The sequence below is a fragment of the Corvus cornix genome, chromosome 4A, assembly GCF_000738735.6.
Source record: "Corvus cornix cornix isolate S_Up_H32 chromosome 4A, ASM73873v5, whole genome shotgun sequence".
In the NCBI taxonomy this organism is placed as follows: Eukaryota; Metazoa; Chordata; class Aves; order Passeriformes; family Corvidae; genus Corvus; species Corvus cornix.
In genome coordinates, this window is record NC_047058.1 from 12,438,963 (window position 1) to 12,465,680 (window position 26,718).

General features: G+C 40.1%; 1 protein-coding gene across 1 annotated transcript in view; it reads left to right on the plus strand.

The window, feature by feature from the left end:
* The first annotated feature begins 10,000 nt into the window (after nucleotides 1-10,000).
* TMEM164 (transmembrane protein 164) overlaps nucleotides 10,001-26,718 on the plus strand; it is a 37,212-nt gene continuing 20,494 nt past the window's right edge. The window contains exons 1-4 of the mRNA XM_039572111.1: nucleotides 10,001-10,230; nucleotides 10,461-11,035; nucleotides 24,405-24,454; nucleotides 26,079-26,145. Of these exons, the coding sequence (XP_039428045.1) occupies nucleotides 10,589-11,035; nucleotides 24,405-24,454; nucleotides 26,079-26,145 (564 nt within the window). The 5' untranslated portion in view covers nucleotides 10,001-10,230; nucleotides 10,461-10,588. The remainder of the gene's footprint in view (nucleotides 10,231-10,460; nucleotides 11,036-24,404; nucleotides 24,455-26,078; nucleotides 26,146-26,718) is intronic.

The following is a 26,718-nucleotide window of genomic DNA, read 5'->3' on the forward strand; positions in this document are numbered from 1 at the left end:
ATACAAACTTTCTGCTAAATGTTCACCAAATTGCACTTGTCTTCTTGACTGATGCTCTCTTTCCTGTTGGTTTGGGCTTTGTTTTGTTTTTTTTAAAGAAAAGCAGATTTTATATAGATACCAAGTATTTAAAAAATATCCTTGTTTCACTTACATCATTTGCAGATCAGAGAATCTCACTGCACTACAGAAATAGGAGAAGGCCTGCACTAGTATTGTGGTGAAGACTTTAAAGAATCTTTTAATGAGAAAACTGTACCTTATTCTGCTTGTGTGGCTGAACCTCTAGAATTTTCTTTGCTTATCTAGTGGCCATTTGTGCATTTTGGACTTAATAAAACAGCAGCAAGCAGATCTGAAAAACAGGAATAACATGAAATGTTTCAAGCTGGAATATAAGGATTTTTGTTCTTCTTTCCCCCTTCTTTGTATGCTCCTGGAGCTCCTTTGAGCTTATGTGCCCACACTACAGTTTCAGCTTATCCCCTTTTCTCTGCTTTTAGTAAAGAAGGCTTTATAGAAATAATTTGGGCACATTTGTTCACCATTACTTAGAGTTCTAAACAGAAAAATCTGTTGCTGAGCACATATCATCTGCTGGGTAACAACCTGTACTGAGTACCATAGCACTGACCTCCCATCTGGGCAAGAAGGTATTGTGTCAGGGTTGGGACTGTGGAAGAAATCTTCCCAGTAATCAGCCAGAGGAGAAAACTCAGCCCCCAGCTCTGAAGCATGTGAATACCATCAGCCAAGCTGTGAAAACACTCACATGTACACAAGCCATGAATCCTGATAAATATAGAAAGTTCTGTGGTAAATATTTTCAAGATTTATGAAAAAGTCTAAGAGGGGCTGAGCTATCTGTAAATCACAGACCTGAAAAATGTTTGCACCCCCTGTTCTATTACTGGAAACTGTTAGCAACCATCCACTGATGTGGGATGAATAAAGGAGCCAATGACTACATGATTCATCTGGATACCAAGATGAGAACATAAGCTGAGATATTAAATCTGCACGAGATGCACATTTTCTTATTTCCTTCAAACACTGCACTACATTGGCCTCAGCAAATAATACAGCCCCCCCTGCACCCCTTATATTTAAGCACCACCTCCTTTACAAAAAATGCAATCCTTACATATTTCAAGAAAACTTAGTTCAAGTTATTGATCAGTAAATTTCAGTCCAGTGATTGCTGCAGTTTAGAGCTAGTTCCTTTCTACCCATCTCATCTGAGAACTACAAAACCTATTTCACTCTTTCAGCTCTAACATAAGAACAGAATTCCTGCCTTCCTTCCTGCAAATGCTGACACCTTTTCCCAACCTCTGTTCTATCAAAATACTTTGTGTGCCTAGGCTCCTGCCAAGCTCTCAGTGACCACATGGCCATCATCCCTTTTGCAGAAAGAGGCACGTATTCTTGGAATTTAAAATAAATCTCCCTTACAGAAGAGTATTGTGTCTCATTCAGGTGCAGCATGTATTGTTAGAATAAAACTAGTTCAATTCATAGAATAATAGAAACATAGAATCATAGAATGGCCAGGGTTGGAATCTTACTCCTTCCACTAGACCAGACTGCTCCATCCTCACAGGAAGAATTTCTACCTAATATCTAATCTAAACCAGTGCTTTATCAATTTAAAGCCCTTCTTCCTTGTCCTGTCACTCCATGCCCTTGTCAAAACTCCCTCTCCACCTCTCTTGGAGCACCTTTAGGCATTGAAAGGTGCTCTAAGGCCTCCCTGGAGCCTTCTCTTCTTCAGCCTGAACGGTCCCAACTCTCTCAGCCAGATTAATAATAGTAATTGTTACTATTTCATTTCCTCTGTGTAGAAAAGTAGTCATAGCAACATTCTCAAGGGGTAATACAACAAAACTTGTACTGCTACTGAAAGTAAAGTGTGTGTGTGGGGGTTATTTTATTAGTTAGCGTTGGAATGAGAATTTCAGGGGGTGACCAACCACCAGAGGGCTCGCGGCTCCTCCCAGGCTGTTCAACGAAATGGTTAAATAAACCTTCTATCACAAAGCACTTAAACATGACCTGTATCCCGTGTGAGGCTCCTACTCTTCGTGAAATGCAGTAGCTTGCACAGAAAACATGCCAGTATACTCATTTTTTCTGCAATAACTCATTAAGACACACTAGGACATGCCTCACCATGGTCCTTACCACGGGCTGCAGGGGAATTTCTGCTCCAGCACCTCCTTCTTCACTGACCTTGGTGTCTGCAGCTGTTTCTCTCACATATTCTCACTCCTTTCTTCCACTGCAGTTGCACGGGGGTTATTTCCCCTTCTGAAATCTGTTATCCCAGAGCTGTTGTCTCCGTTGCTGCTGGGCACAGCCTTGTCCAGCAGCAGGTCTGTGCTGGAGCCAGCCAGCCTTGGCTCTGTTGGACATCAGGGAAGCTTCTGGCAGCTTCAGAAACCACCCCTGTAGCCCCCTCGGCTACCAAAACCTTGCCATACAAAGGTATAAGAGCAGCCTTTTGGTATTTTAAAGCATCTAATTTCATGGGTTATGTTCACAGAAATGTTCAAATGTGTGACTGATATCTGTGCATGCTAATAAATGATGGGAGGGTCTAACAGAACCCAGGTTTGGCTCAGAAATCTTTGTGGAAAATGGACACTGCTTGATCACTGAGGTGATCCAACACCTCCTTCCCAAATATCACAAGACATAAAAATACACAGTGATAACACAATTATACGACATAATAGACCTGATCACATAATATTCCATGATAGAATGAAATGACACAAATTCCATACAACTTAATTAACCAGAGATTACATCATGTCATAGTTCTCCTTCCCACCTTTTGTGTTGTTTCTGAGACTGGCATTACATTTGTTTTACATTATGTTAAATATAGCAGTCCCCTGACTTTGAACACCAAATGTCACTGTGGTATTAATAACAAAGTCAAATTCCACACAGAAGGTTAGGGATGACACAGTGTTCTGAATCTCTCAGGTTGAGGTTCACAAGCAGTGACAGTGTCTCATCATCTGAAGTTAATTCTTAGTTTTAAAACTAAGAACTCAGTTGTAGCCAAAAGGGTTTTCAGTAAGTCATCATGGATGTCAGTGTGCTCAATAAACTATAGCAAAACAGAACAAAAATAGAAAGCACACGTTCTTCTCTCTGCATATCTATGTAGATGTAGAGTGTGCCTCCTACATATACCAGTCACAGCTTAAATCAACTCAACAAACAATTAGAGACTGAGAAAAGTGCTGTTAAGGCTCAGCTTCCAAGAGAAAGAGTTTGGATGGTTCTTTGTAAAATGCCTTTTATTATACTTAGCAATAATATGGGGCTAGTACTGGACATGAAACAAAGCAAATACCTTGAAAACTGAAGAATGGCTAAACAACACAGGACACAAACACAAAAGGGAGTGCTCTGAGGCATAAATGTTTGGTTGCTGATGTGTGAAAAGAGCAGTCATCTTTTTGTTAGTTCTCAAAATACTTCAAATTTAAGGAGAACATCTGGATGGAAACTTTAATTTTCTTAAGAACTCATGTGTTTTTTAGCAGATCCATTTTTTCCACACTCAACAAAAATATTTTTCCCCAAGCTCTAAACAACTTCAGAGAATGTGTTTACTCAGTATATGAAACTACAAAGAAATACTCCCATTTTTCAGTTTCCTCCTCCACCCATATTGCAGACTGACTGTACTGTTTGATGTCATAATTTCAACACAAGCAAAGTAATCAGTGTGCAGATAAACTGTCAACTATGATTGTCTCAGGGCAAACTTTGCTCATTCATGGTAGTTCTGTAGTTTCCCCTGATTTTACCATCACCCGGTTTTTGTGTCTATTAATACGGCAGCATTTTATGTACGGGAAAAACTAAGTCAAATAGTGCAAACGTGACAGAAATGTGAATCAGTGAGAAGCTGGTTCATGCAGTTGTCATCTAGCAAGTTTCTGTTGGTGCTTTATATTATTTTCAGTCCATCAGGTTAAAAAAATATGACAATGTGATACGCTTTTTAAACTTCTATTTTGAATGTTTCTAGTTGACATTTACTTATTTTTTGGTATTGTCTAGCATATGTTCTAGCTAAATTAGCTGACGGGGAGAGATATGATAAATGCAACGGCCTTTCATCTTTCTCTCAAGAAAATTCCTTGAGAGGAAATCAGCAATTACACTACCACAAGCCTTTCTTTAAATTCATAAAAAATGCATGTGAGCAACTGATTCAATAGAAAGAAGTCAGAATAACTGATGGAAGAATCTCTATGAACCTAGATTTGTAGCAAGAAGAAAAAAACCAACAAAACAGAAAAAATTAGAACCAACAAAGCCACCCTGTAGGGAGTGGCCTGCTGTAAGTATTGCAGCCCCTCAGACCACTGAGGTGTCCTGTGTGGCAGCTCGTGGTGATGATCTCCCTGGGGCAGAGACACCTCTCAGAGTGCCCCTCAAGGCTGGGAGAGCACTTACCCAGTATCTCACATCTGCAGCAAGGTAGGAATGTTTGATGTCACATCTAAACGTGCATTATATGCTCCTGACATGGATCTATACCAGCTACAGCTTCACTATGAGGAGGGCAGCCAGCAGCAAGTGTTTGACTGCCAGCAGACAGTCATAGTCTGTTTCCCACGTTCAAAGCAAGTAATCAGCCCTTGACACAGCCAATAAAGCATTGCTTTTGGTCCCACTGCTTTCACAAGTGATCCTGGGTTTGATTACTTTCTGAAAAGTGGATAAAGTGAGAAGAATTTTCTTAAGACTATAAAAGCACTTCAGGAGTTAGTAGAACTCAGCCTGGGGTGTCAAAGCCATCCTAACAACAAAAAACCACATTGAAAATAAGGTCAGAGGAAGGATGTACATGTATAGACTTCTGAAGATTCAACCTCAGTAGGGGAGCAATTGTCCTAATTTGTGAAGGGAAAGTACAGTTGATTTAATTCCTGGGCTACAAGGAATGAAGCAAGAAGACCAAGTGAAAAGTGAAAAGAGGTAGGCTGTAAGTAGGAAGCCAAAGAGACTGTAACTTCTGTTTTGTACAGAAACAGCCCTTCTGGTTTACAAGTGTTGTTGCTTTCTGTATACATGACTTGAATATATCCATGCCCATAGTCTGCAAGTGCTGCCCAGAGGCTGTTCTAAGTCTCATTTTGACTGCTCAAAGCATTTTCAGACTGCAACTCTGTGCCCAGTACTGTTCTTCATAAAACAAAAAATTACAAGCAAGGAAGACCTGTGAATATTGTTATTCATCAGAAACATTGCAGAACTTAAAATATAATTTGCCTCGTTGCTCATTTAGCTTGTGGGTTTTTGTTGTTTTGGTTTTTTTTGTAACACCTCCTATACAAGGGCATAAAGTGTCTAGTACACCTACAGGTGTAACTACATACTGATGTGTACAATCACATTTCTAAAATACAGCAGCAGAGCTTGGTGCTGAGGAAAGGTCTCAATCTATACAATTAAATTCAAAGTATTTGAGGACAGGCTTAAGCTAAGCATGTGCTTAAATGCTCTTTTAAATAGGAATTAAGGTCTTTTAGTCCTTCTGCTTTGAAGTCCAACTTGTGATGCTTGTTGATGATATCTACTGCATGCAAGATTTCAGGCCTTGCCTTTACTTTCAGACTCACTTAAGATGGAATTTGCAAATGATACATTAGGGAGAGACAAGATGCAGAGTTTTATTTTCCAGAGAGAGCATAAGCTGCCTTTAAATTTCAGGGAGCAGCAAGAGTGGGGCTGCACCACGGAGGCAGTGATGAGGAGCCAGTGCCCATGCAGGGGCACTGACTGGAAAAAGGGCTCATCCCAGAGCATCCAGCCAGGCCAGGAGAACAGGGCTGTAATGGTGACAGGGTCTATAAGAGTCCAGTGATCATTAGGAAAATGAGGGGGGACAAGCCAGGTCCGAGGTCAGTCCAGGAAGCCCAGTCAACAAGTCAGGAACAGCAAAGGCCAGAGCTGAGGACAGAGTCTGCCTAAAGCCCAGCCTGGGGGAGGACTGGGGCTCTGGGTGGTAAAGGACTCCTGGTATGCCCAGGGCCTGGCATTTCTTCATGGATTAACATTAGATTGCAACATTTTTATATTTAAAGAAGCCACTGACGGAAAAATAAATCTCATGCTAGGTGCAAGAACAAGCCTCAGGCTCTTGTGCAAACATTTTAGTTGCAGGAATTTATTGCTTTTAGGGAACCATTGCTATTGACACAGGAGAAACGTATGTTTACATTGGGTCTTAAAAAGATCCTAACTTCCTTAGACAAAGGATGAGAAGAAATGGTTAATAAACAGAAAAGAGCAATTGCTTAGCATTCAGTCAATAATACTAAATTGTTATTCACAGACTTCAGAGTGCTTTTCAAAGAAACTGAAGAAACTCAGAGAGAAGGAAGGAACTGTGCCTAAGACATCCAGCAGATCGAGATCAGAGAACCAGATCTTTTGGATTTATATTGGATCATATAAGTCTTGGATATTGGATCATTGTAAGTCTGAGCATGAATGATCCATACTGTGTTGTTGCAAAGAAGTATCAGTTGTACCAGGATATTAAATTTTATATCAACTGTGTTCCTTCTTTCTAATGAGTGGAAAAATCACAGCAAGACAAGAAATCAGCAGGTCACCTCACCCATTGCCACAACCCAAAGTAGGATCAAATAGATCAGCAAAGTGCTCCAGGTTACACCTAACTCTGGAATTATAAAGTTAATCAGCTTCCTCATACACTCAACCAGAGAGCCCCAGAAAAACTAATGCCGGCATAAGTCAGTGAGACAGAAAATTAGTAGCAAGGGGTGGAGAAAGCAAAGATGATTTATACCAGTATAATGTGTTGAACTATGATGCAACTTGATATTACTGAACATCTTCTGTATTTTTTACTTTAAAGTTATTATTTATTTTAAATGTTTCCTGAACGGTCAAAAATATTTTGAAATGTAATTCTGTGTACTCCCCCCAGCTTTGCATCACCTGCAAAATTAATAAGAATTTTCTCTGTTCCATTATTTACATTGTTAATAACAAAAAGACCCAGACTGAAGACAGGCTCTAGAAAACCAGCAATGTATCCTTTCTTTTTGTCAGTGAACTATTGCTTGCTATGAACTACTCCTTGCTTTGCAGTCAGTTTTGTACAGACCTTGTAATACATTTATCCAGACTGCATTTCTTTAACTTTTTAAAGGAAATGTCATGTAAGTGTCATAAACATAATCAAGCTGACAACAGGCTCTGTCCTATCCATAAGGCCTGTTCCCTACTGGAGGAGAAAATCAAGTTATCTGGTGTGATTTATTTTTGACAGATCCATGTTGACTGAAGTTGTTCTCTGGTTATCATCTAGGTGCTAATAATAGTTTGTGAGGTTTATTTGTTCCAGGATTTTTTCATGAATTTAAGTTAGTAACGCTTAAATTGAGCTGTATTTCTCTGGCTCCACCCCCTCTCTGATAACAGCAATTTACAGTTGCCTCTTCTATTTTTCCAGCATCTCATTCACCTTTTTAATTCTTCAACTGTCTTTCAATCGTGTTCACTAGACTCAAACTGTTTGAAAACATTTGGTTCATCTGAGTGCTCCTTATCTGTTCTTTACCTGCTCTGGGCTGAGATGATTTTGTTCTCAGCATCACCAGTGCCAACTATCTGCTTGTGCATGATCGTTTTTGTAAGTCTAATACAACAGAGGCACCAATCCCTTTAGCTTTCTTCATAATTTGTTGATAGATTTTCTTCTCTGTTGAATAGGGGGTTAATAATTTCTCTATATCCTTCTTAGTACAAATATATGTAAAGAGCAGTTTTTATCTGGTAGCTCTTGACAGTTCAGTGGTTTTGCAGCAATACTTTTTAAAGTATTTCTTTCTTATTCTTAGTTATTTGACCCATCTTCCTTTGTATTTTTTTCATGTGCTTAAGGTCAATAGAGACCTCATGATGTGGCCAAGCTAAGCTTACTGCTATTTCTGTTCTACTCACAATTGGGATAAATGGCCCTTTGAATTATTTTCTAAAGCATAATTCCTTTTCTTAACTCCTTTCTTAGACTTCCCTCCTATGAGATCTTAACTACTGATTGCTTAAATCTTTAGCTTTCATGACATCTGTCTTTATTTAACTGATGTCTTTCCTTCCTCTTCAATGGACAACAAGCTGTCATTTTGCAAATGCTCTTTTTTTTTGTGAGCAAAATACTGCCCACTTTTATGTGTTCAGCCAGTTATTCTTCACTGGCAGTCTCTAAAAAAACCACAACAACTCCAAACCACCCAACCAAGTCCTCATATTCTTGAGGGTAGGCCATATCCTAAAGAAATCACTACACCTGAAATATCAGCACCTTACAATGAACTGCTGTTCTAATGGAAAGGGTTTTTCACTTCACCAAAGATAAGCTCAGGAAAGAAGTCAGAGAAAACAGACCCCAGACACTGCCAAAGGTGAGAGACTGAAATGCAGAGACAAGGTATAAAACTGCCTGAGATTGCTTCTAGCAGTAGTAGCTGTCCTCTTGTATGTGACTGAGGGAGTGGAAGGAGATGGATCTGTTCCAGGTTGTTCATGGCAGCAGGTAATCCAATTGGTACACCCCAAGAGAAAATACTGTGTGCTTTTTGAGCAGTAATCCTGTGGCTTAGAAACAGAAGAAGAAGAAAACTGCCAAATATTGGTGTTAGTGCTGAACTGCTTGTTTTGAGTATTCAGGCTGTGGAGCAGTGTAGTGCAGCAGGTGTGTGTTGCGGGTTGTATGTGTCCAGTTAATGGGAGAGGCTTTTGCCGGAACTTTGTGCTGCAGGTTTAGATCAACAACAGGTGTTTTAATGAATGAGCAGTGACTGAAACCCCAGCATTTTGTAGAATTCTTATTAAGCTCAAATTATGGAAAAGAGTCCTTGAAGATTTTGGAAAAGCCTGGTGGGACCCCTTCTTTCCCAAAAAGGGAGTAATTTCTTCCACAGCAGAATGACAGTGACATACTGCCTCCAGCTTTACAGACCAGGTGTTGCTGCCCCTATGTCTATATAGAAATCACTTTGACTCAGCCAGTATTGATATCTGACTGGTCTTTTCAAACTTATTTGTGGAACTAAGCTTTTATTTTCAATTAATCAGGCTCAACAGTTTGGCCAGTGATGGTGCTGTCCTAATGCTGTCCTGTGGAGAAAGGAAGCCCTGTAATGATCAGGATGGGGAGAGTGATGTGCTGTTGCAGGTCACATGAAATAAAATCTGTAGGAGACAGCTCTTAGGGGATGTCCTTGGCTCTGATTACCTTGACAATATCCCCTTTCTCTCTGGATCTCCACGGACCTTTGCCTTTGAGACACAGAGTAACGTATTTGCAATACAACCTTTTCACAATGTCACAAATCAGGAAGCAAACCTGGACGCTGCTGCACAGGGCTCAGTCTCTCAGTCGTGGCAGTAAATCGTCTAAGCACAAAGACAAGTGGGGTCTGCACTCTGTGCAAGGCACTGGGCACACCTGGCTGGAGGCACCTGTGTGCGGCACTGGGCACACCTGGCTGGAGGCACCTGCCCATGTCCAGACCAGAGCTGGGCTGGAGCCCCGAGCAGGTTTGTCCCTTCCTCGCCAGACCTACCTATATCTGCTGCAATGGCACTTGAAAAACTCGTTTATCGAGTTAAGGTCGCTGCCTATCGGGTCGGCGAACAGGACCGCGCTGACAGGCGTGCAGAGCTGTGCCCGGTCCTTGCCGCCCTCCCGGCCGGTGGCACTGAGGGGGCGAACCGCGGGCAGCTGCGATAAGGAGGAAAAAGAGGAGGAAGGGGGGCAGCCGGGCGAAATCCGCGGCAACAGGCGGGAGGGAGCGGCGGATGGGGAGCGCGCACCGCCGAGGGAGCAGCGGCCGCGGCAGCAAAGGGAGGCGGTGGGGAGCGGAGAGAGGCGGGCACAGCCGTGCCGGAGGGAGGAGCGGGCGGCCGGGCGCAGCCAATTCGGGGGATCCGTCCATTTTTCGGCGTGAGTCAGGCACGTCGGTGGGGTGATGCTACGGCGCCGGGCAAGGGCCGGGCCAGCCGCGGGGAGCGGCCCGCTCGCTCGGGCCCGGAGTCTCGGCCGTGCCGGCGCTGCCACTGAGCGGAGCGGTGCTTCCTCCTTCCCGTCCCTCGCCGGGGCTGGCGCCATGGCCGGGGGCGCCGGGCCTGCCGCTCCCTGACACCCGCCCGCCCGCGGAGGTACCGCGCCCGCGCCCGGGGATGCGGGGGATGCGCGGGCGGGGGCTGCGGAGGGCAGCGGGGCGGGCTGAGGGGGCCGGACCCAGCGCTGGCCGGCGGTAAGGGCAGCTCAGGACGGGCAGGAAAGGGAGAGCGGTGGGCGGCAGAGCCGGGTGGGGAGAGGAGGGTCCCGGGGTGGGGGGTCTGGAGTTAGCGGGCTCCGTGCAGCTGAGGCCTCTGCCTCCCCTCAGGCTGATGCGCGCGGGACTCCTCTGGGCAGCGGAAGGGAAGTGCAGAACTGCCCGTGCCCCGAGCGGAGCTGCCTGCTTCTCCCGGAGCCTGGCACTGAAGGGCTGCAGCGGGAGCGTCTGGGCGTTTCATGCTTCGTCAGCCCGGCAGCATTTTGGCTTTGATTCCGTCTTGCTCCTACCTGTTCCTGGAGAAGAGGCACCGTCCCGCCATGTGTCGCTACAGCCTCCACAACCTCCTGGATTGGATGTATGGCGGGGTGGACCCAAGCTTCGCAGGCAATGGAGGGCCGGAATGCGCCGCCTTTCTCTCCGGCCAGCAGCGCTTGCTGGAGAGTTTGGTCTTCCTCACTGTGGGCATCGTGGAGATCCTCGTGTCCCTGTGGAAGCTCAGACAGCTGCCTGTCCGGGAGCTGGAGAATCTGCTGCAGCAACCCCAGACTAAGCAGGAGAGCCTGGGCAAGAACGTGCTGCTGGTGCTGCTCTGCCTCGTCTTTGGGCTGGAAGTGGGGTTCAAGTTTGCCACCAGGACTGTCATTTACCTCCTGAATCCCTGCCACGTGGTCACCATGATGCAGGTAAGGCTTGTGCAGGGTCACCTGGAAGTTTGCTTTTGTGGTGTACTTGCAAAACAGTTGGTTTTGGTTTTTTTTCCCGTAGTCGGTTTGTGGACCAAAAGTGCCTAGCAAAATTACAAATGCCAAGAATTGGTATAAATATTTTAAAACTTGGCTTTTTAGTCAGTTGAATTGAAATCTATCAAAAAACCCAAGTCAGATGAAAAGGTGAAATTGTAGCTATAACTAGTGTCCAAATCTCTGGTTGAAAGTGTGAATAATTAAGGCTTTCTCATCACTTGCCTTTGCCTGATCTTTGCTTCAAGAATAGAAGGTGCTGTTTTCACTGACATCAGTGCTAAAGTTTGCACCAAATCTAATGAAAACAAGATTAATGCAAAACCAGCTATGTAATTTATGTGCAACTTTTTCAAGCAAGTCACTTCTGGGGGTGTGATTGTATTTTGTGAAGGTGTTGGAGAAACAAATTACTCATTGTGCAGATAATGTTGGTTTACCTTTCTAATTTTAGAGGCTGAACAGTATAGAAACAGGTGTTACCTGTTTCTCATACATGGGGTGAACAAACTGTTGTGGCCTAATATGTGTGGATAAACTATGTCATTTAATGACTTGTGGCATGGTTGTTGATGTGTAATAATGTGCAGTGTGTGTAGATTTCAAAATAATTATACATAGACAAACAATTATTGAACGGGGCTATCTAAAGCTTATAAGTTGTCTTTGTTAATAGTACTATGCATGTACTTAACTATCAGTTTCACTGAGCTTGGTAAGGAGTGTGGGAGATGTCAAAAATATTATTATTTTGCTAATTTTGTACCCTCAACACTGAATAGCTTAAAAAATTTAAGGTCAAGAATTAATCGAAGAGTATCAAAAAGGCTTTCATGAAACTTGCCATGATAGCAATGTCTGTCTAAGATGAAAATCAAATCAGTGCTATTCTGGGTCTCCCATTGCAGCATGTGAGGTTATCTGGGCTGAATCACATCAAGGCAGTTCTTGGATTCACACCTGGAGAGCATTTCCTAAAAGGAAGGGAAACATCCTTTCTGGTTGTACCAGTGGTTTGAGGGAGCTGGGTTTTATTTCAAGGGTGGGTGGGGAAACAAGCTGCAACAGCAATATTCAAGACCTTTACAGCAATTAATTTACAGTTCCAGAAATTAATTAGTAGGTTATGTAAATTCCTAGGCCGTGATGCCGTGTTTGCTCAGTAGTTTACACCACTACTATCTTGTGAAGCGATAAGGATTGCTGTGTGATCAGTCAGTCAGTATTGGGAGTGAAGTTATGCAAGAACTATGTAGAAATAATTAAAATAAAATAGTACAGTTACATTCCACTTCTAGGCAATACTCAAATTAACTGAGAAATGTTTCTGTTAATTCTCTGGAAAAGAGGTGAGGATATATTAACAGTTGGATTTGAAAGCCTAGTTGCCTTTATGTTATGATGTTAACGATAAGTTTTCAGCTAAATGCTTACACAAAGCTGGGGGAGCTAGTTCTGTTCACCTCTTTCAACAATGGCCCCTGAAAGGGAGATGGAGACTTAAGCTTTGTAGTCAGGCATTGCCATTTCTGAATCTCTTTTTGACTAATTGTGAAGTTTTTCTAAAAATAATCCTATGTTAATTACTCATTAGAAATGGTGTTCCAGCATTTATGAAATTGCGAAGGTGGGCATATCAGCAAAATGTAGAAGTCCTGCCCCTTCATCCTCAAAAAGATGTATTATAAGTAGGCCTGGGCTTAATATAGAGAAAGAGAATAATGGCAAAATCAACGTCTTTCAGCAGAGAAAAAGGATTAGATACAAAGTCAATGATCTCCACCAGCAGACAAGTAATACATAGTTGGAATCTTGAAAACATTGTTTTTCTAGCCTGAATTTGCTGAGGGTAACAGATTTGTAAGATGAAATACATGAAAATATAGTTTGTCCTTCACTTCTGTTCTTGCAGCAGTTTGTACATAATCCTGCTGCTGTGTCTAAATAATAGAAGGAACAAAGTAGAAGGTGAAGAGATGAAACATGCTGCAAGAATCAAGATCACTTCAAAGGGAAGCCAACAGTAGTTGTTGGTAAAGGTCTCTTCTTTCACTCTACTTCTGTTTTCATTTTCTTCAGCTGAGGCTGTTTCACCTCAGCAACAAAGACTGGGCTCTGAGCCAAAAATACTTGGAACTGAAAATTATCCTTTAGATTTTCTTTGCATAAAAGCAAAAGTCCTGCTCTTAAAGGACCTAAGACTGAAATGAGATCAAAGTAAAATGGAAGTTAGATGTGTGTGCATTTGGGCAGACAAAACTGTGTAATGTAATGGCTACTGAGTTTTACAAGTGAGTCTGTTTTGACCCGGTGCACCTAATTTCTGCCTATCATGCCAACCTGTGTTCAAGTCTTTTCATAAACTAGTTTAGATGTGTCACTGCAAGGATGAAGTGTTGATCAAGTGAATGTATTTAACTGCCTCAACAGGTCTCGTGGTTAATCAGCTTCCCAGAATTTGTTGCCGTCCTGTCATCTGGTTGAATTACCTAGAAGCAGTGGTACTCATTTCCTGTTCTGGGTTTTGGCTTCTTGCATAGCTTTTAGAGGAAGAAGGGTGTTTCTTCACCAGTGTCCTGAGTGCAGCATCGCTGAGAGAGAAATCCTTCAAGTCTTAAAAAATTATATGTATTTTGTAAGAAAGGGGAATGGAAGCTGGTGTCGTTTTTCTGGCAGCTGTGGGATGGGGTTGGGGCTTGTTTGTGGAGCATGGTGTGTAGTTAGTGTGTGGTGCAGCAAGGGGAGAAGTCTGTGAAGGAATTCATATTGAACTTTCTTTACATAAAAAATGGTCTTTGTGAAAATTATTTGAATACCTCTGTTAAAAAAGAAAACAAAACCAAGCCACAAACCACTCTTCTTTTAGGACTGGGGATGTGATTGGGCCAATGCGGGTGCAGACCTGGCATAAAAGGGAAACATTAAATCCCTAGGCTGTTCAAAACATCGTTGCCTTTCCATAGCAGGAAACCAAAATCAGCTTATGTTTAAGGAACTAGGTGTTATATTTTTCAAGATGTTAATCCTTTCTAGTATTTTAGGACACATCATTGTGTTACTGGAATTGACTATGTGAAGGAAGTCTTTGAAGTTTCTGATTGAACAGTGTGAGAGGGAGGATTCCCTCGAGAGCCAAATACAGCACTATTGATTTCTTTACAAGCTTTGTGAAGGAGACTTTTATCAGAAGCCAGTGTGCTTGTTGAGAAGTGTACATAAGTGCTGTGTCTCTCTATGAGCATTGCTTTAGTGATGTGAAAGGAAAATTTAATGTCTTGCAATGTCAAACCCAATGATTTCAAACAGATTTTCTTTATCTGTTCTGTATTCATTAAACTAAGTTGTTTTTTTTTACTTTTCGATCAAGACCTTTGTGTTCATGTAGCAGTTCTTCATTTCACATTTAGTGAAGGAGCAGTTAGAATTTATATCAAAAACTGGTTCTCCATTATTTGTTCCTGTACCCCCAGTTTGTAGTTTGACACACATATTTTGCAACCTGCTCTTGACAATCAAGATAACTTAATGCAAATGAGTAAACACAGGTGTCTCTTGATGTCCTGAAGACACCCAGCTGGAGTTAACAGGCAATTAAGATTAAGTGTAGACAGGAGCCAGAGCTAAAATTAGTCTGTATTGCAAAAGAGAAATTTGTAACAAAAAAAAAAAAAAAGTAAGGAAAAAGCCATCTAAAGCAGAGGTTGTAGGTAACACTGGTAGGGTGAAGTGATCTCAAAAGGTCCTTTCCAACCTTAATGATTATGTGATTATTATAATGTTTTTCTTTTTAAAAAGATCTTCAGTTTTAAACACTGTAGGCTGTGACTGACCAGTCTGTAGAAGTTTAAACTGTGTGTGTATAAGTTTGTTGAAACCTTGTTTAAGGAAGTGGCAGAAACACGACTGTAGTCTAATCCTAAAATGATAGGTACAGTAGTCCTTCTTTTAAACTGTTGTAGATTTTGAACTTGACTTTAGTTTGTCTAGGCCTTCTTCCAGAATGCTGATTTAATACCAATTTTAAAATAAATTTTGTAATTTTATTTCATTTTTAGAAAGAGTTTTGTAAGAATAATTTCTCAGTGGTAAATTCTCAATTGCTCAGTTGTAATTCTCTTCCAGTTCTTTAGTGAATTATTGCACTTCAGCCAGTTAAGGACTGACATTTGTTTGAAATAAAGAAAATGTGGTTTTAGGAAACACCTGTTCTGCTGGATGATTGCTTTGGTGATCTTTTTAGGCAAAGAGAAGTAAACTTAAAGGTGAAACAATAGGTGGAAAGAAGTATCGGTTTCATCCAGTGATCCTGGTCTGATGTTTGCATTAATAAAACCAGTGCTAGGTGCATCTGCAGTTCAGTAAATACTAAATCCTGTGTTCATTATTTCAAGTTCTGGCTTCTTTAGAGACCTGGATCCTTCCTGTCCTCTGCAAAAGAGGTTCCTGTTTTTTGGAAACAATGGGCTGTTTTCAGAACTTACATAATAAACATAGCTTGACTGAATTCTGCATCATTTGGGAATATGCCCCAAAATATATCTAATTAATTACTTGCTTCCTCCTTTTTTTTTGTCTTTTGATTTGCGCACACAGTTCCTAAATGCTTTGTAATATTTGGAAGAACCAGTTAAGTTGTGTCCATTTTTTTTATATTCTGTCTCTTCAAAACCTTGAATTAAAGGGACAAAATTTCCTATGAATATATATACATTTTTCAAAATGTAAGTCTTTGAACAGAAGTCTTTCTTTTTACAGCTGCAAGTTAACTTGTGATGCTTTCCCTTACAGCTGATGGCTAGAGAGGAAATTCATGCTGGTGTGTAGTGAAAAAGGGCAGATAATGAAGAATTAAAGCACTGAAAGCACCAGTGTTTCTCGGTGGCAAGCCTCATTTCTTGCAGAAGAGTGCATTTTCCTTCCAGGAAGATGATAGCAGCCTCAGGGACACAGATAGGAAGTGACAGCTCAGGAGACAATCCATCAGTTCCTTTATCCCAAGTCTGCCGTGCTCCAGAACCATTGGTCTGGCCTTCAGAACACCAGGACATGCTTGGATAGCTTAATCTGCCCCTGGTTCCCAGAACTGTCAGGTTTTTTTCTCAATTTTACAATTTAGTTTTTAGCGATGATTTTGTTGTATTTAAAAAACAGTCAACTGGAGCTTAGAGGCTTTTACTGATACTGCCGTTAATGTAATAATTACATAATTACATATAGGACTGAGGAAAAGTTTTTCTGTGATAGTTTTAACACTGTATATAATTTGTTTCACCATTCTGTTTATTTTTAGTCAGTTGCAGCATATAGTAGAGAAAGGGGGAAATAGTAGTATGAGGCAAGGCAGGGATTCTTAGTCAGAAATAAGAGTAATTTTTTATTTAGTATTAAAAAATTTAGCAAATGTGTCCTAAGGCCGTGATTCAGTTTTCTTTGTTTGAGGACGTCTTTTTCATTTAAACAAGATTTGGCCAGTGGTGCTTTATCCTAAGCTTTAGTCCAGGTGACAGGGACTACAGGAACATGTCATGGTGCTGGTGAATGTTCTAGTTGAGGAATTGCAGTCTAAAGCTCTTGGTTAAGCCTTTGTTTTGAAGTTGCTAGAACTTGGAAATACTGCTGTGCTTGAGGCTGTAATGCATTCTTAGATAATTCTCTCATTTATTCTGAATATTCTTAGGAGAAAAGAATATAAAAAGTGTGGAGCTGACAAGGGATATCTTGCTCTCTAAACAGGAGCAGGAACTGCATGATTGGAAACTGTGGATGAAAAAGCTTAACTTTCTCTGACCCCAAATATTTACACTGAGTGTTATCATCTAAAGGCCACTAGATGAATGATTAGGTAACCAGATATTGGTTTGTTTTGATGAGATCATCACAGATTTAAAGCAATTATCATTCGAAGTGTGACTTATGTAGTTTGAGCAACTTACTAGGGAGATAAAGGCCAATATATTTTGTTTCTTTTTTCTTCTGTTTAGATCTTTTTTTTTTTTTTTTAGAACAGAGCTATTAATAATTTTTTCAGTATGCTATCCAGTGTTATGATGTATTGCTGCTGGCTGTAATATACTTTTAGGATGCCTTTTTTATCCTATTTGGCACTTCCACACACCATTCCGTGTAGGTTGTTTGCTGGTAACTTGAACTGATGTTTCAGGAGTAGCTGCCTGAGGCCATTAGGAATTTCAGTGCAGTGCTGAATGAAAACAGCAGCAGTACCCACACTGGACACCTTATTGATTCCAGGGACTGGGATGTCTTTCATCTCATGATTTCTTGTCTAAGAAGCCCTTGTTTGCTGTCTCCTTGCCCTGCTGTAAGTGTTGATGCTCCCAGTCACAGATGATTGCACCAGCCACATCCCCTGCAGCAACTTGAACCGTGTCAGTGTTCACCAGGAACAAGTCCTGTGCCACGAATTTGAAACCTGCAGAGTGCAATGGGACTCCTGTTTCTGGTGGCACTTCCTCAGGGCTTTAGATTGATGTGGTGAGGGTCTATGTTTATTCAGATAGCCAAGTAATTAATGTCAAATAAATTTAATGGTTTGTATTGTAATACTTTGTTGGTTAGTGGAAATGCCAACTTAAATTATCAGGAATACAATGTTGTATGTCTTAGCTTTTTATGGATTGTGTTACTGTTCTGTTGGTAAAAGTTGGCTGAAGTAAGGCTATTAGTTACTTACCATCTTGTGTTTTTACAAATTTCTGTTGTAAAATCCTACAAAATGAAGAATTTTGAACTGTGATGAGAAAAAAAGGTGATGGTGACTTGAGGCAGAGTAGAGCAGGACTTCTCTATGATGATTTTGCTTCTGTAGGGAATGGATACAAAACATCCTGCTCAGGGGAAAAGTAACAAAAGTGAATATGCACGAGAGAATCTTCTTGTGAACTCATGTGTCACTGACAGATGGAGATGCAAGTTAATCTAAATTCAGTGTAAATTAAATTTTCTTAAGATATTTGACTTACGAATTTATTTTTTAAAATTCAGCCTCTTTGTTCCTTTACCTCAGATATGTTTTTAATTGTCAGGTTTTGTTTAAGCACTGATTTAAGAATGGGGAATGAAGTAACCCACTACTAGGTGCAGACAGTAGTTAGAGAAAAAGGAAAAGTAACCTCAGTGACCTCTGAAATACTAATTCCTAAGGTGTGATAGCTAATTCTAATGCACTCATAGAAAAACCTGAGTCATATGTTAATAATTAGTCCTAAACTATGAGAAGTCTAGAAATCTTTCACCTAAGACTCTAAAAGGAAAGAAGGTGAATATAGGTTTGCTGAGTAAACAAACTAAGCCTGTACAAGGGGAGACTAGTCTAGAATGTCCCAATGAACTTATATCATTTACAATACGTTAGACTGCAGAGGATGGAAGCTGTTCAGCTTGCTACACTTCCATCCCTGGGTAGAACAGGGAAGCAGGGACAGGCAGCTCTTTGTGTTCCAGAGTCTGGTTTATGTAACACAGAAACTACTTTTACTGTAGTATTTCTTAATGCTCTGCCAGCAGTGTTGCTTTGAATCATGAGTATCCTTAGCACGAGATTAACACAGGGCACATTAATCCCTGAACCTGTCTGACAGCTGCAGTAAGGCAGTGGTGATTTTTATGCTAAAATATTAAATACATTCAACTTGCTCCTAGTTAGAATGTAACATCTTTTGGTATCTCTTCCTTTTTTCCCCAGATTTAGCAGTCTGAACTTGTCAAACCACAGCTATGATTTTTATTTTTATTTAAATTCCCTTTTAGAAGGCAAGTGATGGCTTTGAAGTGATAGATGTTCTGTGCTGACTTGCTAGTTTGTACAGAAAGAAATGTTGACTCAAAGCTGCATGATGGAGTTGTTAAATTGTTGCCTTCTGATAAATGATGGAATGATTGTTTTGAACTTACTTAAAAATTAATTTTAGAGTTGATTGACAAAATCTTTTACATCTTTTAAATTGTCCATCTGCTTGGATCTTCCTTGCCTTATTGTGAGGGAAAATGGATGATTTTCACAAGTACAGTAAAGTACACTTAAACTTAGGACCCTGAGGTAAGTGTACTTTACTGTATCTTAGCCTTTTAAACATACCTTTTAATCTCTTCTGCTCTGGAGAGTTCTTTGATGGACCTAACAGGGTGAAAATTTGTACTTGAATGCAAATTTATTAAAGTCTGTCTCTATCTCTTTTGTTCCTTTTGGTTTTAAATTCATTCCAGTTTTGGATGAATCCAGTTTCCATGAATTTTTCGCATCACTCTGAATATTGCCACTAGAAATTAAAATATAACCTCTTCAAGTTTTCATTTTGAAATGGAAGAGTAAACCAATCAATTTATGATCTGGTTAAGTGATCATGACTGAAATATTTGAAAAGAAGGATGTGTTTCCAGTCTGCTGCAAGGAAATACTAAATCAAACAGGCTGCTCAGGGACAGACAAGCTGCTGTTCTGAAAGGTAAATGAAATATGTGCTGCAGGTGCTGGGGTTTTAGGGGTAGTGTGCTCAGCTGTCTTCTGCCAGCAACTACTCAGACATCTCTAAGTGTTCCCATTGATCCCACGAGTGCTGCCCTGATGTTTCGTCTGGAATGGCTGTACTTGTGTGACTTGCTCTGTTCTTCCCCGCTACCTTTTGAATTGTCTTTTGTCTCTTTAGGTTTTTGATCAAACAAGATGATCTTTGTTATGCATGTTTCTGTCTCAGCAGGGCTAGGACTGGTAGAAGAAAAGCCTTTCATGACAGGTTATGACTGCACTCTCTGCCTCAGTGTACTGACTGAAAATTAGTGTCAAAATTAAAATACTTTTGAGGGGAGCTCTTACATGTAGTATTTTGTAGAGATTTGAAATGTTCTGGAGTAAAAGAAGAGAGGAGATCCAGCCAACTCATAGGACTAAACAAACAAGTCAGTGAGCTCTCCCTATTTAACGCCTGGAGCGAGGTAATAACATTCAATTAATATATATTTGAAGAGATATTTTTCTTCAGAGAGAGTATTGCTGTTTTACACTTCTTGAACAAAAGATTTTGTATATCTTTGGAGAACAGCTCTTGAGATTTTTACTAGTTTTTATTTTTGAAATGTTGATTACTACAACTAATGGTGAAATGTGGCATGCTAACATATCAAAGAAACTAGGAAATATTAGGCAAATGAAAATTTGCAGCTGACAAAACTTATGGAAATGGTCTCAAAGCTTTTAGAACCTGTAACATAATATATGTGTCTACATACATATGTTCTTGTCAGCTTCTGAGAATTTTCCTAGACACAAATCTAGCATGTTCCACAGTCTCTCGTAAGCTGTTTTTGGTAAGTCATGGTTCATAATTCATGGGAAAAATGCTTGCAGGCATTCTGGCATTGTAGATTTTAGCTACTGTAGGTAGTAGCTGACTACAGATGTATTGTAGAGGGACTGTTTGATTAAAAAACTGTAATGATAGAACAAGAAAAGTGTTTTCCTTTCCTACTGGCTTCAATCTAGCAGTACAGCTAAATATAAAATAGGAAACGAGCCGTGTTTGATGGTTTGTGTTCTTTTTTCCACTTTTTAAAACTGGTGCACTTACCCAGTGCTGAAGTCCAGATGTGCAAATTTTAAAGCAGGTTGTTTGAATAAAATGATTTCTATATTAACATAAGAAAATTATCAAAACCACCGATATCTCCAAATTAATGTGATAATTGCTGCACATGTAATGCTTCAAGTGCAAGAAATGATTAGCAGCCCAATCCTGCATTAGTTCAGACCAACCACGAGTTCAGTGTCCCTAAGCTCTTGTCTCAAGGAAGTAATAGTTAATCAGTGCTGTCCTGGACACTGGTGTCTCCAGACCCTCCAGCCCTGCTGATCCATCATGTGTTCTGGTGTGACCTTTGTCTTTGGGCTTATGCAGGGCAGTGCTGGCCACGCAGTTCTTCGTGCCAGAAACGTTTCCCACAGGGACGGATAATTGTACTTACGGTCTTGCAGAGCAATTGTTAAGCATGGTGGCAGAATTTCAGATTTTTCATTTTCATCTGGGTCCTCAAGGTTGAAGTGAACTTCACAGTGGATTAAGCAGTGTTAGGAGATTGTTTGCTGTTTACTGCCTGAGAACAGTTGTAGAATCTCCTGGTCCTGTGCTTCTGAAAGACTCAGCCATCCTGACTCACAGTATTGTCCCCATTTAGGACTTCTTATCTTGGCATGTCCTCAATGCCACACACGATTTTGTACTTTCTCTTTCTCTCACACCCACTAGCCTGCAGTTTTTTACAGATATTAATCCCTGTGTGGAAGATATTCTGTAACTTTTTTTTTGTGAGAGATGAAAGGGGAAGGCAGTGGTCAGAACTATGCTCATAATCCAGCCTATCAGACAATGTATATTTTGTAGTTTATTTTTCCTGTCTGAAATAGTTGATTTTGTACATTTTGGATTTCAGGCTAATTCTTTTGTTCTTCTTTCATTTGTAATGGGAAAATATAACTGGTGACAGATCTGACAGAAGAAGAGGGGACATTGAAGTTGTTTCCTAGTGTTTTTTCTAAACTGAAAGTTGAGTTATTCTGTCTTGGGCAAGGAGAACCCCTTTCATTGTTCTTTACCATACACACTGCCTGTGTTTGCTGGAGCTCTGCAGTGCCAGCTGGGCTGGGGGCTCTGAGAGCCCCAGGGCCTCAAAACTCAAGAGTTCTGCAGGAGAGCAGAGGCTGGGAGCTCTGCGCAGCCCTACTGCTTGTTTAACTCAGGATTCTTTGGTTTATGGAACAGAGCTGTTCCCTCCTGCACGGCAAAGGGTTGAATTGCCAGTATGACAGTGATAAGTAGTAGGATTATGGGATCAGTGTGGGAACACTTGTGTTGGAGCTTATGAGCTTGTCTGCTGTGAACTGTGTGTTTAAGACTGCTGATACTCTGAGTTGAATGATGACACATTTTATACAGATCTTTGAAAATCAGATACAATTGTGTCCTCTAAAATTTTCCTTTAAGAGGTTGAGATTTGTTTATCATGGCAAGTATCTACAGATGTAGAGAGAAAGTGTTGATATTAAACTGCTAGAGCTGAAGTATTTGAATATCTATTCCATGATCCTAAACTTTTAGCATAAACATTCTCATTATGATTTCTCTGCTGTCATAAAAAATGGAAGTCAGGCTTATTTTCTGAAAGATCCCTTTAACAGAGGGATTTTCATGCTTAAAAATGTTAAATATTTATTTTTCCCCTCATCAGCTTCTGAAACTGTTTCTTTCAATAGAGTTGAAGTAAAAATAATCAGCTGTGAATCTTATTCTCTTCTTTGCCTGTCTCTATGGTAGTGAAGTGATTTAAATTGGTATGTCCATCTTAATCCCTGTAACAGTGTCATCCTTTTAAAATGTGAACTGTTTTAATCCTCAGTGCTGACATTCAGACATTACCCAGACTCAGATCGAAGCTTCTACTCCACCATGTAGTAGTTGAAGCACTCTGCAGTGTGTTAGAAAAAGAAGGGTCTAATGTGTTTAAGATATATTTATAGTTTATTTTGTTCATACAGAAAAAAAGGTCAGTTTATAGTTTGTTTTTTTTTTTTTTTTAAAAAGATGTAGGAGATAAAAAGAAATGAAATTCTCTCTTGGAAGAGCAGAATTTGTTTAATGGAAGTATTAACTATGCTTTGACAGTAGCACGTATCTCCTGTTGGATTTCTGAATTTAAGGAGAAATGATAAAATAATCAGATTTAAAACTCTACATGAACTGGTGGGACTCTAGGTATCATATCTCCATTTGCTAACATACAACATGAAGCATTTAAAAAGTTTGACTAGTGCATGCAGGTAGCATGTGAAAAAATATTTATCACAAGAGAGCTGTACAAGATATTTTTGGTCTCCAAAGAAGGCAAAATATAGTCCATAATTCAAGGAACTTTAGTTAGTAAACAAAGTTTATTCCAAAATATGCAACAATGGAATAATGAAGCATAATAAGCTAGACACTTTTCCCAGAAGCTCTATGGGTCTTATGTGCAAGGTGATATACAGAGCTCTCATAACATTTTTCTGGCATGTACTTTTTTCTTCTTTGTTTCCCTTAGCATAGAAAAACATCAATTAGTTGATTCTAATCATGCACCTGTTATATTATCTTCCTCCTTAACTTGCCCTAATGAGTTGAGATTGCTTGTTTTTTAAATGCAAGACTTCAGAGAAACTCTGATTGGATTTTAATGGTATTCACTAAGAAAATGTCTTGAGGTACATTCCATTAAATTTAATTGCTGCCTCTCTTGCTGTGCCTTTGTAAGAGTGTTGTATGACTTAAGAAGAACAATTTGAGTGTGTTGTGTTCTAAGCTGCTGTTGAGACTGACCTGAATGGAACATACAGATGTCTGTGTATTAAGAGCTTGACCCAGAAATAAAATATTTGCAATTTGTACATTTATTTGTATAGTAATGATAGGAAGCCCCTTGTGTATGAAGAGGCTCAGTAGTATGATCCAGATTTCAACATTTCTTCTTTTGCTGCAAGTACATGGTCTGGTAGTGATTAATTTCAGTATCCACTGGGGGCCTCTTCCCAGCCCTGCAACACTTGAAAGAAACACATTTGGTGAATTGTCCAATCTGATATCCACCATATCTCCAAATGTTATCACTTGAAGTGATTCAGTGATAATTTGTTTTGTTGGTTGGCTGTGAAATGATGTATTGTGACTTTATTTTAGGAGCAGCAGTAAAAACTGGGATCCATGTTTTGCTGAAATACTGAACAGTAAACCAGAGTGTTGTCTTTGCAGCAGTGGACAACATAAACAAAGAGAATTTTTATTACTGAACATTTATGTTGAAATCTCCTCATATCTAGAGTAAGACTTGTTAATATGAAGTTTTTAAAGTTACTGTGTGAGGTTTTGGCACTGGTGAAGGGAAGGGCAGTGTTGTTGTAAATGCTGATATTTAGCACTACAAGGACCTCACCATGATTGAGGGACCTGCTGTAGAAGAAGATTGGTAATACAGTAATCTGGTTCTTGAGAGACCTTTTATAATGCCAATAACAACTGGCTAGAATTTGACTGGTTTTGTAGGCACTGGCAGAAGCTGAACCCTCAGTGCTGCTCATACTGCTTAAATCTTTTTATACGTCGGTAATGGGAGACCTTTTAATTTGTTAGACTTAAAGTCTTTTCCAGCTCTGCTGTAGCACACGTCTTCTAGCAAGAAATGATTTGTGGCATACAGAACTGGGTAGGAGAGATTTAGAAAATGGATTCTAAAAGAGGTCACTGTCATTAATTTAAATTTGTTTCTAACATTTCAGATTTTTCTTCTTGCCTGTCCCCCATGTCGAACTGCAATGATTCTCTTCAGGTAATACCTCTTCCTTACTGTATTTCTGTCTACTTGCACAATGTATTTTAGAAGTTAATCACTGCTTAAATTATAAAATACTAAGTGAAATATTGAGTTGGAAAGGCATACTGGTTGAATTGAAAAATGACGCCTTGGAAAGGGTCAGGGCTTAAATAATGACATTTGGCCCCTTATCCTTGGTTCTTGTATACTGGTGGGTTTGGTCTGGCTTTTGAGCAGGAATTAGCTCAGTAACAGTAGAGTTAATGGAGATTAATGTATGAGCTGCTGTAATTTGTGTCATGGGCCTCAAACCATTTTACCATCCACAGTAGAAATTAGTAACTGGGCCTTGCTGAAGGCCATGCAGGCAGTCTGCATCTGATTTCAGAATCATGGCTAGGTAAAGTTAAGTAGGCAAAGCAAATTCTCACTGGCTTGGCTGGGTATTTCTCAGATCTGTGCAGTCTTTTCTAAAGTATTGCATATTGTTACTAACTTCAGGAGCCACAAGGGTCTCTGCTGTGCAGGAGGCTCTGATGGGCTGCAGCAGCAGAGCCCAGTGTGCAAGTGAGGGTGCAGCCAATGTGTTGTGGGAAGGGTCAAGGCCTTCCCGGGCAGTGGTACTTGGGAATGGCTGTAGTTGCCACTGTGAGATTAAACTCTGCCCTTCCTTGTCTTAATCTAGGCAAAAATTATGCTAGGGAAATGTCTTAGACAGTCTTTCTGCAGCTTTTCCCTGCTGTTCCTTATTTGTGCAGAGATTATGCTGAACAGAGACCCTGTTCAGGATCTAATGCATCTCCATCTTGGAGAGTGTGAAAAGTGTGTCTCCTGTCCATGAAATCTTTGCCAAAGACCAGTTGTAGAGTGGAGGCCGCAATATTTGTTGTTTTTCAGAATGGGTATTTCTGTTTCCTAACACCTTGACAACATATAAATTATGTTTGGAAATCTGTTTTAAAATTGTAATACCTTTTCATCCCTCAAGTTACTTTTAAATTCCTAAGAGTTTGACAAACAGTGGTGGGAGACAGTTTATTCTTTACTTTGTGTCTGATGTAAAGTAGACTGAAACAGTTCTGATACTAATTTTCTGTTCCTGTGATCCAGCAGTAGTTCAGAAAAAGATGGCTGAAAGCTATACAAAATACAGTGTATAATACTGCTTTCCTGCCTTCTGCTTTGCTTAGGACTTGCTGTCGCATTTTGATAAATGTAATTCTTTTATTTAAGAGATTTCTTTCAAATTCTTGAATCTTTACTTGTTACATGCACAGCATTAAAGAGGCGTAAAACCCTTTATCAAAGATGCTATTTTAAGCTCTGGAGGACAAATGAACAGCAGAATTCCAACTATTTAGCAGCTTGCATCATGAACAGAATTACGGGCAGTCCAGGCTTTCTAGGAATCCAAAACTCATTATAGAAAGCAATCCTACTTTAGGAAATTCTTTAAGTGTGTATTTAAAGATAGGGTTTTGTCCAGTTTGTTGCATTTAATAGTGACTTAATCCAAATTCAAGCCAAAACTGTTTTAAAGTTTCTTGCCACCTTTTATTGAAGAGATACTACATAAAATACATGAAAATACTGCATTTTATTTCAATCTGTGAAAATAATATCCCATCTCTTTTCTAAGGTTGCAGATGCATATGCTGAATGGGGCCCTCTTAGCATTGCTGTTTCCTGTTGTGAATACACGCCTGGTGAGTGTACTGTGGTTTTCCTCCTCCTTTTTTATTTCTAAAAGATTATCTTTGGAGAGATGTCAGATATTTGCTCTGCTTGGCCTTCTAAAATTCATTTTACCAGGTGGTAGATTCCTGGTCACTACAGTGGAGCCAAAACACCCATCTTGGATTTTTGGATTTTTATAACTTGGTGTGAAAAAACAACCCTGCTGTATTGAGTGTTAGTTCCATTCTAGCCATTAATGGAGGGAAAGCTTGATGGCTTTGAAAGAGGCTTTCACAGGTTAGCCTTGTGGCCTGTGGTCAAAATTCAGTTTCAGACTTTTCAGACTCTATGTAAATGTAAGATTCTTCAGGCCTGGAAAATGCCAAATGTTGTTGTTGGCTGTCATCCCCTCTCCCCTAAGATTAGGCACAGCAGATTTTTTTTTTTTTTCCTGTGCAAGTTTTCGAATCTGCTGTAAAACTTCAGTCTCTTGGACAAAAAAATTAGCCTGTTGGTGTTCCTAGTGAGATTCTTAAAGCCATTGAGAGTTAAAGGTAAGAAAAGCTATTTCGAGTGTGAGTCAAATGAAGTATTTCTAAGGA